Genomic DNA, 13,039 nt, shown 5'->3' with positions numbered 1-13,039 from the left:
ATTATGTTTCACTGCAAAAAGTAATAAATATAATTAAATCAGTTAATATTGAAAAGTCTAGAAATATAAAAATTTCCCTTTATTAATCTAATAAGTATATAACTAACAGTAGTTTAAATCATCAAATGTATTTATGTTTATATCTTTTGGTTTAGCACGTGAGATGTTTTGTATAGAAAATTATTTGTATCTTTAAAGTAAGTGTGCTAAATAATGTAAATAAGAAAGTATGTAAGTATAGAACTTAGCTACATAATATTGTATTTACCTTACCACTGATTCGAATCTTTGAAACGGTTGCTTTAAAGATTTTATAACTTTACTTGAAATGTAAATGAAACAGATACAATTCTACAGCATTATTCTTATCTTATATTTTTACTTGACATCAATCATTAAACGAAAAAAAAATAATTAAGATTATTTTAATACTTGAAACATTAATTTTTTTAATACAAATGTACATATAAAAATAATAGAATATCGGGGAGGTAGCGATGTTATGATATACTCACAGCAAGCAGGTTGGCTGACGTTGCAGATTTTGGATAGTACCCAGAGATCTGAGAAACCAGTGTCGAAAAGTATTTTAAATGTTTGCGGTGGAGTTCCAATTTCGATGGTTCCGTAGTACTGTAGATTTTTATAATTAATTATAGTTACGCAAAGAAATAATCTTGACGTGTCGGACCGATCTCGCCGGGAAACGGCCGGTGGCAGTTTACGGAGCACAGTGGTCGAGCTGACGGACGCGTTCTCGTCAACGTAGGCCGGGGCGTAGGACGAAGGAAAGAGAGAGCACGTAGAATTATAATATCACTTGAGTGGCTGGCGATCGGACGCCAGGCGCCAATTCGCATTAACGAAACGACGGACCGCTGATGCTTACATAAATTCTCGCGCGATTTTTTTTCCCTTGCTTTTATACTCTTCTTTTTATTCTCTCGCTATTTACTTTTTTTTTAACTCTCCTCTCTTAATTCTCTTTTACCTTACGGCAAGGGGTTTCCGCGTACGCGTCGGAGGCTTTTACACGCTATTTACACCGCGATTACGAAGTCACGGACGTTTCGTTGACTGGTTGTGACCGCGATCGAAGTCGCACTCGGCCTCGCTTAGCTCAAACGCGTCGGAGAACCCCGAGGGTGGGTCCAGCTTGGGGATGAACAGGTTTCCTCCCTTTGAGGCTCTCTAGGTTTCCTGATCCGTCACGCTCCTGGTCCCGATTGGGACAGGGATTGCCCGACCAGCCCGACTGTGCTTGGGATGACCAGGCCCGGAGATTGGCTCGAAGTGGGCACGGGCCTCCTCGCTGGTATGACGCGCCAGCTGTAACATCCTGGAATGCAAACGGATCTTCCTTTATCTCATTACCTTTCAAGCTATAGGACATATTTAGTTTAGAATTTAAGAAATGTCAAACATATGATAATGCCGACATGATAATACAATTAATTTAGAGAAAAGGCCGTTTTATTGTCATAAATTGGATCTTGATTGCCTAATAATATTATTTGCGTGAATTTATGTAATTTATCACCCCAGCAAACCACGCGCCGTTACTTTCGGGCGTTACTTGAAACGTAGTCTCAACCAAAAGTTATAGAACAGTACTATCACATAATTAAATTATATTATCAATATTATTTATAGGCAACAAAGATCTAGTCCTGATCTAGTAAAACAGCCTTTTCTCTAAATTGATTGGGAAATGTGTTCAGATAATATATATTTAACTATCGGCATTTAAGTAATTTGGGTAATCAATAATCAGTTTAAGTATTATGTATTTTAAATTTAGATCTAACGTCGAATTTTGATAGTCAATAATGTGTTAAATATAAAAAACGAACGATTAGCTTAGAGATCCGGAAGTATCGTGGGAGAAATTGAAGAAATTAAATAATCAACCGGCGATAGGCTTACTTGGGTCTTCCCCTTCCAGAAAACGATTTTCTCTCAAAAATCGGTAAGGGTTCTGTAGACTTGGTAGATTCTGGTCCATGGTACAAGAAGTCTGCAAGCAAACATTTCCTCTTTGTCTCTTATTCCTAATTCGCTGAATGTAAATGATTAATCGCAAGTGCTCTCGCGATCTCACGCGGCAAGCACTTTGTCCTGGATCTACATTGCGCGATGCATAACAGGCGGTTCGTGCAGACAAGACTGCAGCCAAGGAAAGCGTGTATCGCATACACGTATATACGTGCATCGAACAAAATTATGTCTGTGGAAAAACAAACAAACCGACGGTAGGTCGAAAGTGCTCGCAGCTAAAAGCAGTGGAAAACGCGAGCCTCGCGGAAACGGAAATCGAAGCGTGGCGTAGGATTTTTGGGTACGAAAGCAAAAATTGAAAGGACTGAATCTCCAGCGAGACCGCGTCGAAAAAAAAGATGAAAGAAAACCGGAGCCTTTGTTTCTAGTTCAAGAAGCTGTTTTCTATCCTACTGCTACACTCCTGAGGAAGAGAGACTAGAGAGAGAGACAAAGACACAGAGAGAGAGAGAGAGAGAGAGAGAGAGAGAGAGAGAGACAGAAAAAGAGAGAGAGAAAAAGAGAGAGAGAAAGAGGTGAAAATATTGCATACTGTGGACGCGCGAGTCGGCCGCAGATGCCGAGTGATGCGAATCGACGAGGTGATTGGAAGACTCGGTTCGGCTGCTGGTCCCGACTTCCGTGTCGCTGTCCGAGCCCAGGGTGTCGTACTCCTCCGACTCGGACTTGCCCTGACTGATCTTGTACGCTTTGTGCAACGGCGCAGAGGACGAACGGCCTCCGCGCACCTTAGTGTACCGGTTGCAATCCGACTGCAATCAGACGGAATTGGTTTTTTCCATGAGATGGCACACCGCGTATCGCGCCGCATCCCCCCCCCCCCATTCCGATCGGCAGTCTCTCTCGACCGAATCGCACGAGGAGCGACCTCAAGATTAGAGCAGAATCGTCGAGGATCTCGTGAGTACGCGAGCTTCCGCCTAACCGGATCGATAATTAATTTATCTCGTCGGGATTGTTGCACGTATTCAAGGAGCGTGTCGCGGGAATCTAGAGAGCGAAAGATGTTCGCTTAGTCAAGCGGACAACTCTCGGGCAGTTGAGAATTAAAAAGAATTGATTATGTTTTCTTGCGAAAATAAATGCCCATTAAATTCAAATATCAATCGTATTTGTGCACATTTAATTTTATAAAAATAAGTTTCTCTTGTTATTCATTGTAATCAACTTTTTACAGAAAATTTTATACTAAAATATTATTCATTATTAATTTGAAAAACGCCATATCGAGATATTAAAGATACATTTTATTTATAAATTTCATTACATGTATAAATAATAAAATATCGAAGAGATGGCGATTATTATGATATACTTACAGCAATTTGATAATACCATAGTATTGAACATTCTTATAATTAGTCAGAGGTACAGTAACCGTAGCCAAACGGAGCTGTATCATATTATTGTCCGTCGAAGATTTTCCCGTTTTCACAACGGTGTATGTCCAGTATAACAAAATTCTTGAAACAACATAAAGAATATTCCATTATGTTATACGCATATATGTATCATATAAACAAGAATGTATAACAAATATCTTACAACATAATTACGAATTTCGGATAATTTATTTGATCATTTTCAAGCACTTCTTATTTAAATACTATTAAAGCTGCTTTTTGATATTAAGAATTAAATGTTACCTGCATTTATATATTTACGCATTAGAATGTAATGTAAATACCTTAAATGCAAATTGCTCTGTCCACAACGTTGATTTCACGTAAGATAAGAGCTTTAAAGGGATCCTTAAAGCATCTCTTAGTCTGCTCACTTTATTGAAACTTTAAAAATGCGTTTTTTTCTACATATTTGGTGTACAATTATCGTATTTATTAAAGTATTTATCGCGAAGTCTGCGTCGATTCCAAGAAGTTGGAAGCGCGATCTCTATACAGTATTTATCACGCGGACGTCGATATGAATGTGCAATGTTTGTACATAATATGTACTCACATATGTAACTTCGCATTGATTAATACGAAGTTGAGTACCATGATTGCCACGAAGAGTCGATACACATTTCTTGAATTTCTTGGCGATTAAAGTTACAAAAGTTAATATTTTATTGTCATTTTCTATCGACTGACCCCATAACCGATACGCGCAATAGAGAGAGTGTAGTCGACCACTATCGTTCCGAACACCGCTTATATACAAGTACGTGTTTACGTTCTTGTCTTTATAAGAAGGTGAAAAGAAGGACGGTAAAGCGGATAAAGAGTTTTAAAAGTTTTATAAACATTAAGTTTCTAACAACGCAATAGCATTTTTCAGTTATTTAATCTGGATACACTTGCGTCACTATATCCTTCATATTGAAATTAATTGTTGGTCAATCTAATCCCAGATCAGAATAAAATGATCAAAAAAAAATATTTAAAAAAACAGATAGCTAGAAATAAGCGATAAAATCCCGAAAATGTTAGCTTGGAATTAAGAAATCAATTTTACATAGGATTTACTTGAAGCCTTTTTTTTACAGACTCTTGCAAAAATATAATAAAATGCAACGTAAATTGCTTAACACCAAAATGTTTAGCTACCATTGTTTATATAATGTGATTTTTTCTTTTAATATTAAAGTAGAGACATTGGGTTGTAATAAAATTTTTGCAAACGTGTATTGCCAGAAAATATTACCGTTGTTACACATCATGTATCAAAATTACTCGATAATCTTTCTTTGTGTATCATATTTTATTCAAAACTAGCAGTAGTTAATACAATATGCAAGTTTCTAAAAATAACAATTTCAAAATATAAGTTTATAATATTAACGATAGTGAGATACCTAAGCCAGTTTTGCAATATTATAACAATTTATTAATTAGAATACATACGACATGATAATTTTCGTATCGACAATTTGGTATCTGTGTGTCGAAAATTTTAGATAATGTTTATTAATAAGCAAAAGATTTATGCGTGTATACGTTTGTGTAAGCATAAGAAATGTAAAAAGTTATATATTGATTACAAAGGCGGTATGTCATGCTCTTATACATATAAGCAGAATGTTATATGATATCTTGTATTCGTATGTAAGCAGAAAATTTATAAGATTAAACGAGATAATATTTTTCGGGATACTACATTAAAATGAGACTGAAAGGGCGATATATGAAATCAATATTCAGTGTTAAAAATATATACTTCATTTTAATAGACTTATATACAAGTTGTATTCACAATATCTAACAATTCGATAGTTGCCGAAAGAACAAGATGTACCAAATCGTTGGTAGAAATAATATCGCATATCTTTCTTCTAATTCTCACATACGTATTAATTTAAAAATATACCATATAAATAGTTTAAATAAAATTAAAATTATATGTCAGTCGATATTCTAAAGAAACTATGACTTATTTGTTTAGTAATGTCACTTATTATAGATTTAAACTCTCTATCTCCGCGCCGCCTGGGGGTTTGCTGGGATTTACGCTGTCTCTAACACCAATCCGACCAACCAAGGACTAGCTGGCACAACCATGTCGACCATGACACGGGAGAAGGCAAAGGTTTCTCTGGCAAAGGTTTCTCTGGCAAAGGTTTCTCTGGCAAAGGTTTTCTTTGCAATGCGAATCCCACTCGGTTGTTCCTCATGTCAAACGTAGTGTAGTACCGACCAACAAATGGATAGCCCAAAATCCACTTTACTTCTTTATCCGGAATAACCCCTTGGAAAACGGGAATGCAAACATCTATTTCGCCTCCTGTAATCTATAACACATTAAATATGGCATGATATTTTTATTCTAAAAACAATTTAAACCTTTATATAATAATATTCTTTACCTTCAAGATATAATCTTGACCAGTGAGTTGAAACGTCTTACCACCTATGATGAAATTGATATCGGGCAATTTAGAAATCTTGTCGCACTCCACCTTTAAACAAAGGTCAATGTTAATAATCCATATTAATAATCCGAACTTATCAAACATTTATTAATTTATTTTAATAATTTATTTAAGATAATTGTGAAAGCTGCCATTAACGAAAAGGATCTATTATTTACTGTTCCATTTTTAACACCAAGTTCTCTGTTAATAACTGCGATATCCAACGGTGGTCCACCTATCATAGAAACACCCGTGTCGACGCTAGCTTGACAGCTTTCCGAGCAAAAGATGTAATTTTTTACTTGAATCCTACAGTGGAATAGCATTACCAATTAGCTGACATATAATCCGTGGTTGACATACGTATAATTTAGAAAAAGAAACTACATACTTATCCATAATAATTTGCCAGTATTTTTTTTCAGTAACATTAACATACGTAAACTCGCCCTCGTAATGGGAAGGATCGGTGCCACCCAATATCAGTTCACCGCCGATCACGTCCGTGTGATTTCTGTATAGATTGTATATTTTTTACATTGTTTATACATTTGCATTTTACATTGCATGGAAAGCCAAAGTATGTAATTAAGAAAATAGTATTAAACACACGTGAGGCATACGAAAAGATACATACCGATTTAGATAGAAGCTAAAAATTGGTTGGGACACCACGTGTTTAATCATCTGTTGAAAGACAGTAGTAAACGCAAAGTCAAATAAGGCTGGATAACCCATCCCTAGAACGCCGTCGCATTGTGCAGAGTCCCAAAAACTTGTCAAGAAATCGTGCGCTACTCCGAATGTCTGGTTTGAAACCTTAAGGCCAGCAATCTGCGAAACATTGATATTATTAATAAAGTATAATTGCGCGCGTTTTTTTTTTCGGAGAATAACAGCAACATGTGTTCCTTAGAAAACTTTCATAAATTATGACTATAATTAGAATTAAGTCGGACCATTTATTTGACGATGACTTACAATTATTACATCGGTAGACAAGGACTGCCATACGGCCATGTTTTTTGTAATCATTAAGATAAAATGCATCATTCTGTGATATATTAGATATATATGTGGTGGATTTTGTATGATCATACTTATTATGGTTCACTGCAAAAAGTAATAAATATAATTAAATTAGTTAATATTGAAAAGTCTAGAAATATAAAAATTTCCCTTTATTAATCTAAATATATAACTAACAGTAGTTAAATCATCAAATATATATTCAGTTAAATATATTTATGTATATATATTTACTTTAACATGTGAGCTGTTTTGTATAAAAAATTATTTGTATCTTTAAAGTTAGTGTGCTAAATAATGTAAATAAGAGAGTATGTAAGTATGGAACTTAGCTACATAATATTTACCTTACCACTGACTCGAATCTTTGAAACGGTTACTTTAAAGATATTATAACTTTACTTGAAATGTAAATGGAATAGATACAATTCTACAGCATTATTCTTATCTTATATTTTTACTTGATATTAATCATTAAACGAGAAAAAAATAATTAAGATTATTTTAATACTTAAAACATTAATTTTTTTTAATACAAATGTACATATAAAAATAATAGAATATCGGGGAGGTAGCGATGTTATGATATACTCACAGCAAGCAGGTTGGCTGACGTTGCAGATTTTGGATAGTACCCAGAGATCGGAGGAACCAGTATCGAAAAGTACTTTAAATGTCTGCGGTGGCGTACCAATTTCGATAGTACCGCAGTATTGAAAATTTCTCCAATTGATCAGAGGTACGGTTGCCGTATCCGAACGGAGTCGTGGGTTTGTCTTGTATAACGGAATTCTTGAAGCAACATAAAAAAACTTCCATTATATTATACTAGATTTTTCGCCCGCGCTTCGCGCGGGCTCAAAATCTATTCCCCTTTCCCCAAACTCACTCATTAATTAGGAGCACCTTTGATATTCTTTCTCCTCAAACTCTAACCTACATCTCTTCGAATTTTTTTTTTTTTTAATAAAAAAAAATAGATAATATAATAGATGCAGATTAGCATATTGTCAAATATTTCAAAAATGTAATCTCTTATATTAAAGTCTTTAAATTTTATTTTTGCTCGTGCCTCGCGCGTTTTTACCCTCCGTTGATCCACCATTATTAACTCTCTTTTATTTTCTTCTATTTTATTTTTTTTTTCGAAATCATCGAAAACTTAGAAAAATTTGGCACTGGTTTAAAAAAAAATCAATTCTTAATGAAAAATTATTCATTAATAAAAAAATAAACTTATCCTCCAAAAATTAAAAAAATTTTGACTCCTATTTCATATATAATTCTTTAAGATTTGGTTAATTAATTCCCGAAAAATTTTGTAACCGGTTCCCAAAAAAATTGGTAACAAAAAATTATACACTTTATAGCAAACCCCAGGAAATTCTACCTTTATTTCATATACAATTCTTTGAAATTCGATCAATTAACTCCCGAGAAATTTGAAAAATTTTGTAACCGGTTTTCACAAAAATCGGTAACGAAAAATTATCTATAAAAATTATCCATTAAAAAAAATTTAGCTTGATATCTCAAAATTTACGGAAATTGGAGCAAAAATCGGAAACCTTTTTATTATTAGCAATTTTTCTATAAACTCATCGTAGCCATCCTAAAAAAATTAGAAAATTTTGAAACCGGTTTCCAAAAAATTGATTATGAAAAATTATACACGGAGAAAATTGTTACGGTTGTTACAACAATGTTCTCTATGATTAAAAGAGAAATGGATGTAAATTCAAGTTAAATTGATATTACATTCAATGTAGCTGTTAAGATATGCCCATTTATACAGTTGTCATAACCGTAGTTTTTACGATACGTAACATTCGGTTATAATACCCTCGTATATGGTTGCCTCAACCAAAGGATTATTGCTATCCCTCTTATGTGGTCTGCAGCACAATTATTATGGTTGAGAGATCCATAAGATATAGCTGCACGGTACAGCACTGAATCACTGCATGATTGAGAGTTTAGTTCCATTGCGCGCGCAAAAGAATTTCTGCATAGAATAAAGTGGATTTGATAAGGATGTTTTAACTTTAAGGCCTATCTACATAAGACGCAGAACGCGAGTCGCAAGCACACACACAGTCTACATGTCAATCTAACCTCTTTGTGTATAGAGGTTAGATTGACATGTAGACTGTGCGTGTGTCTTGCGACTCGCGTTCTGCGTCTTATGTAGATAGGCCTTTATAAATATACTTTTTTCATAAATATATTTACGAACACAAAATTTCGTAATGAGCCGACACTGGTTTCTGACATTCACCCGACATTATAAGAAATATTATATCATATATCCAATTCAAAATTTTATTGCTTTTTTTAAACTGAATTTGTTTCTTAAGATGATTTTTGAAAAATTATATATTTGCGCTGGTTGACATATGTAGACTAAATATAACACTAACATTAAATTAAGAAGTGGTCTACCACGTAAGGCAGTTGGCTCACGATCCAGAGGTCCCGAGTTCGAATCCCACCAAGGTATGTGTTTTTATATGTGTTTTTAAATACGAGAAAATATTTATAATCATAGACTGCATCTTAAGAAACAAATTTAGTTAAAAAATAGTAATAAAATTTCGAAATAAATAATTTTTTTTTGTCGGGTGAATAATTGTTCATTATGGTTGTAACATCCATATATTATGGTTGCAACATCCATATAGTAGCTACCCTCACTAAGGTTAGAGCAACCATATGGAAACCATATGGAAACCATAGGTCACTTCCAGAGTACTATGGTTTCCATAACCCTTTTGTATGGATGGGCGAAAATTAACAGCATTATTCTGTTGTAGCAACCGTAACTTCTTCTCCGTGTACACATCTTCGCCATCCCCGAAAAATTAGAAAAATTTGGGCATTGTTTTTAAGAAAGTAACGAAAAATTATCTTTAAAAAAATTTAGCTAATATCTCAAAATTTGAGGAAATTAGAACAATCACGTACCTACATTTTTTTAAACAAAAATCGAAAACCTTTTTAGAAAAATTGGAAAAACTTTGTAACCGGTTTCAAGAAAATCAATTCATTAATGAAAAATTATCCATTAATAAAAAATAACTTATCCTCCAACAATTAAAAAAATTTTGACACGACTGCTATTTCATATATAATTCTTTAAGATTTGGTCAATTAATTCCCGAAAAATTTCAAAAAATTTGTAACCGGTTTCCAAAAAAATCGGTAACAAAAAATTATACATTTTATAGCAATCCCGGGGAAATTCTACCTTTATTTCATATGTAATTCTTTAAGATTCAATTATTTTCCGAGAAATTGGAAAAATTTTGTAACCGGTTTCCAAAAAGATCGGTAACAAAAAATAATACACTTTATATCACTCCCCAGAAAATTCTACCTCTATTTCATATACAATTGTTTGAGATTCGGTCAATTAATTTCCGAAAAATTGGAAAATTTTCTGATACCAATTTCCCTAAAAATCGGTAACGAAAAATTATACACTTTATGGCAATCCCCGGGAAATTCTACCCCTACTTCATACACAATTTTTTTAGATTCGGTCAATTATTTCCCCAAAAATTGAAATAATTTTGTAACCGGCTTTCAAAAAGATCGGTAACGAAAAATTATACACTTTATAGCACTCCCCGGAAAATTCTACCCCTGTTTCATATATAATTCTTTTAAATTCAGTCAATTATTTCCCGAAAAATTAGAAGAATTAAAAAAATCGGTTTCCAGAAAATCGGTAGCAAAAAAATGGCCACGACATTTTCATCCCCGGGAAATTCTACCCCTGTTTCATATACTTTTGGTAAAAATTCGGTCCACTAACGAATGAGTAGTTCGCGTACATACAGACAGACAGACAGACGGACGGTACTTATATATATAGACTAGATTTTTCGCCCGCGCTTCGCGCGAGCTCAAAATCTATTCCCCTCTCCCCAAACTCACTCATTAATTAGGAGTACCAATAGAACTTCATAAAACCCAATTTTCAATTCCATAGTAGCCATCTCCATAAAATTAGTAATTTTTTGGTACCAATTTCATCAAAATCATCAACAAAAAATTAGAAAAATTTTGGCACCGGTTTCAAGAAAATCGATCCATTAATAAAAAATTAAACTTATCCTCCAAAAATTTTAAAAATTTTGGCACTGGTTTAAAAAAAATCGATTAATTAATACTTATTATTTCTCAACAAAAAATTATCCATAAAATTTATCCATTAAAAAAATTATCCATAAAAAAATTCAGCTTGATATCTCAAAGTTTGCGGAAATTGAAGCAATCACGTATATTTTTTTTTAACAGAAATCGTAAACCATCTTTACTATTAGCAATTTTTCTAATTCTATTACATTCTTTAGTTCTTTCTACCTCTATCTATATATATAAGTACCTGACGTCTGTACGTATGTCTGTCTGTCTGACCGCGAATTACTTGTTATTTTCCGAGAAATTGGAAAAATTTCGTGACCGGTTTCCAAAAACCGGTCTTAATCGCTCACGACAGTCACGAATTGAAGTGACTGGTTAAATCCCGAAAAATTTGAAAAATTTCTGATACCGCGGTTTCCAAAAAGATCGGTAACAAAAAATTATACACTTTATAGCACTCCCCGAAAAATTCTACCCCTGTTTCATATATAACTCTTTAAAATTCGGTCAATTATTTCCCGAAAAATTAGAAAAACCGGTTTCCAGAAAATCGGTAACAAATCCTACATACAACATATTTCATTTAAAACTAATCGACCTATGAACAATTTAATTCCCGAAAATTATAAAAAAAAATTTATTTTTTTTTTGCCTTTGCAGCTTTCTCCATTTCATAATTTAGTGCTGCTCTTAGCAATAGATCATCCTGACCGTCTTCTAATGTACATTTTTTAAAAAATCACGTATATTTTTTTAAATATCGGAAACGTTTCAAGAAAATCAGTACATTAATGAAAAATTAAACTCGCGGTTTCAAAAAAATTAGCATATACAATTCTTTGAGATTCAGTCAATTAATTTCCGAAAAATTAGAAAATTTTCTGATACCGATTTCCCCAAAGATCGGTAACAAAAAATTATATACTTTATGGCAATCCCCGGGAAATTTTACCCCTACTTCATATAATTCTTTAAGATTCGATCAATTAATTTCCGAAAAATTGGAAAAATTTTGTAACCGGCTTCCAAAAAGATCGGTAACGAAAAATTATACACTTTATAGCACTCCCCGGAAAATTCTACCCCTGTTTTATATATAATTCTTTTAAATTCGGTCAATTATTTCCCGAAAAATTAGAGAAATCGGTTTCCAGAAAATCGGTAGCAAAAAATTGGCCGCGACATTTTCATCCCCGGGAAATTCTACCCCTGTTTCATATACTTTTGGTAAAAATTCGGTCCACTAACGAATGAGTAGTTCGCGTACATACAGACAGACAGACAGACAGACAGACAGACGTGACTTATATATATAGATACGTATATGTATAAACGCGAATGTATGTACATAGCTCACTTTATTCCGATTTTCAAAATGCGTTTTTCTTACAGATTTGATACAATTATAGTTTTGAAATTGATTTGATAATTATTTATCGCGAATTCTGCGGCGATTCCAAGTAGTTGGAAGCGCGATCTCTGTACGGTATTATAATTCATCGTGTCGATATAAATGTGGATCGTTTGTATATATATGTATAATATATGTACTCACTTATACACCTCCGCGTTGATTGACGCGAAGATGATTACCGTGATTACCGTCATCGTCACAAAGAGCCGATACATGTTTCCTGAATTTCTCGGCGACTGAAGTTATACGAAAGTGAAAATTGTTTTAGGACCGTTAGAACTGCGAGTCAATCCACAACCGATACGTACAGACGAAGAACAGGCAGTCAAATTGCTGAGCGTTCCCTTATATACAAATGTGCGTATATGTCCTTGTGCTTATAAGAAGGTGGGGGCAGGAGGGCAGAAAAACAAGCGAAGCATTCCAAAGCTTTGTGTTCGAACGATATTAGAAATCGCTTCGAGATGGAGAAATAAAATTGACTAATCATATTTAAGCAATTCGGCAATTGACCAATGCGATTGGTCAGTTGCCGA

The 13,039-nt window shown here is 33.8% G+C and overlaps 1 protein-coding gene across 1 annotated transcript; it reads right to left on the bottom strand.

Annotated features, from left to right (window-relative positions):
• Positions 1 to 5,196: 5,196 nt before the first annotated feature.
• Positions 5,197 to 12,833, bottom strand: LOC139817787 (lysosomal aspartic protease-like). Its single transcript, XM_071786086.1, has 8 exons — positions 12,645 to 12,833; positions 7,536 to 7,732; positions 6,849 to 7,024; positions 6,549 to 6,745; positions 6,303 to 6,425; positions 6,088 to 6,220; positions 5,864 to 5,956; positions 5,197 to 5,788 (listed from the first exon to the last, which is right to left on the bottom strand). The coding sequence occupies exons 1-8, from the start codon at positions 12,716 to 12,718 to the stop codon at positions 5,516 to 5,518; spliced, it is 1,266 nt and encodes a 421-aa protein (XP_071642187.1). The 5' UTR covers positions 12,719 to 12,833; the 3' UTR covers positions 5,197 to 5,515.
• Between the last annotated feature and the right edge of the window lie 206 nt (positions 12,834 to 13,039).

This window comes from Temnothorax longispinosus, chromosome 8 (assembly GCF_030848805.1).
Source record: "Temnothorax longispinosus isolate EJ_2023e chromosome 8, Tlon_JGU_v1, whole genome shotgun sequence".
Lineage (NCBI taxonomy): Eukaryota > Metazoa > Arthropoda > Insecta > Hymenoptera > Formicidae > Temnothorax > Temnothorax longispinosus.
Note: the sequence above shows the minus strand (reverse complement) of the source record. Positions and strands in the feature narration are given on the sequence as shown.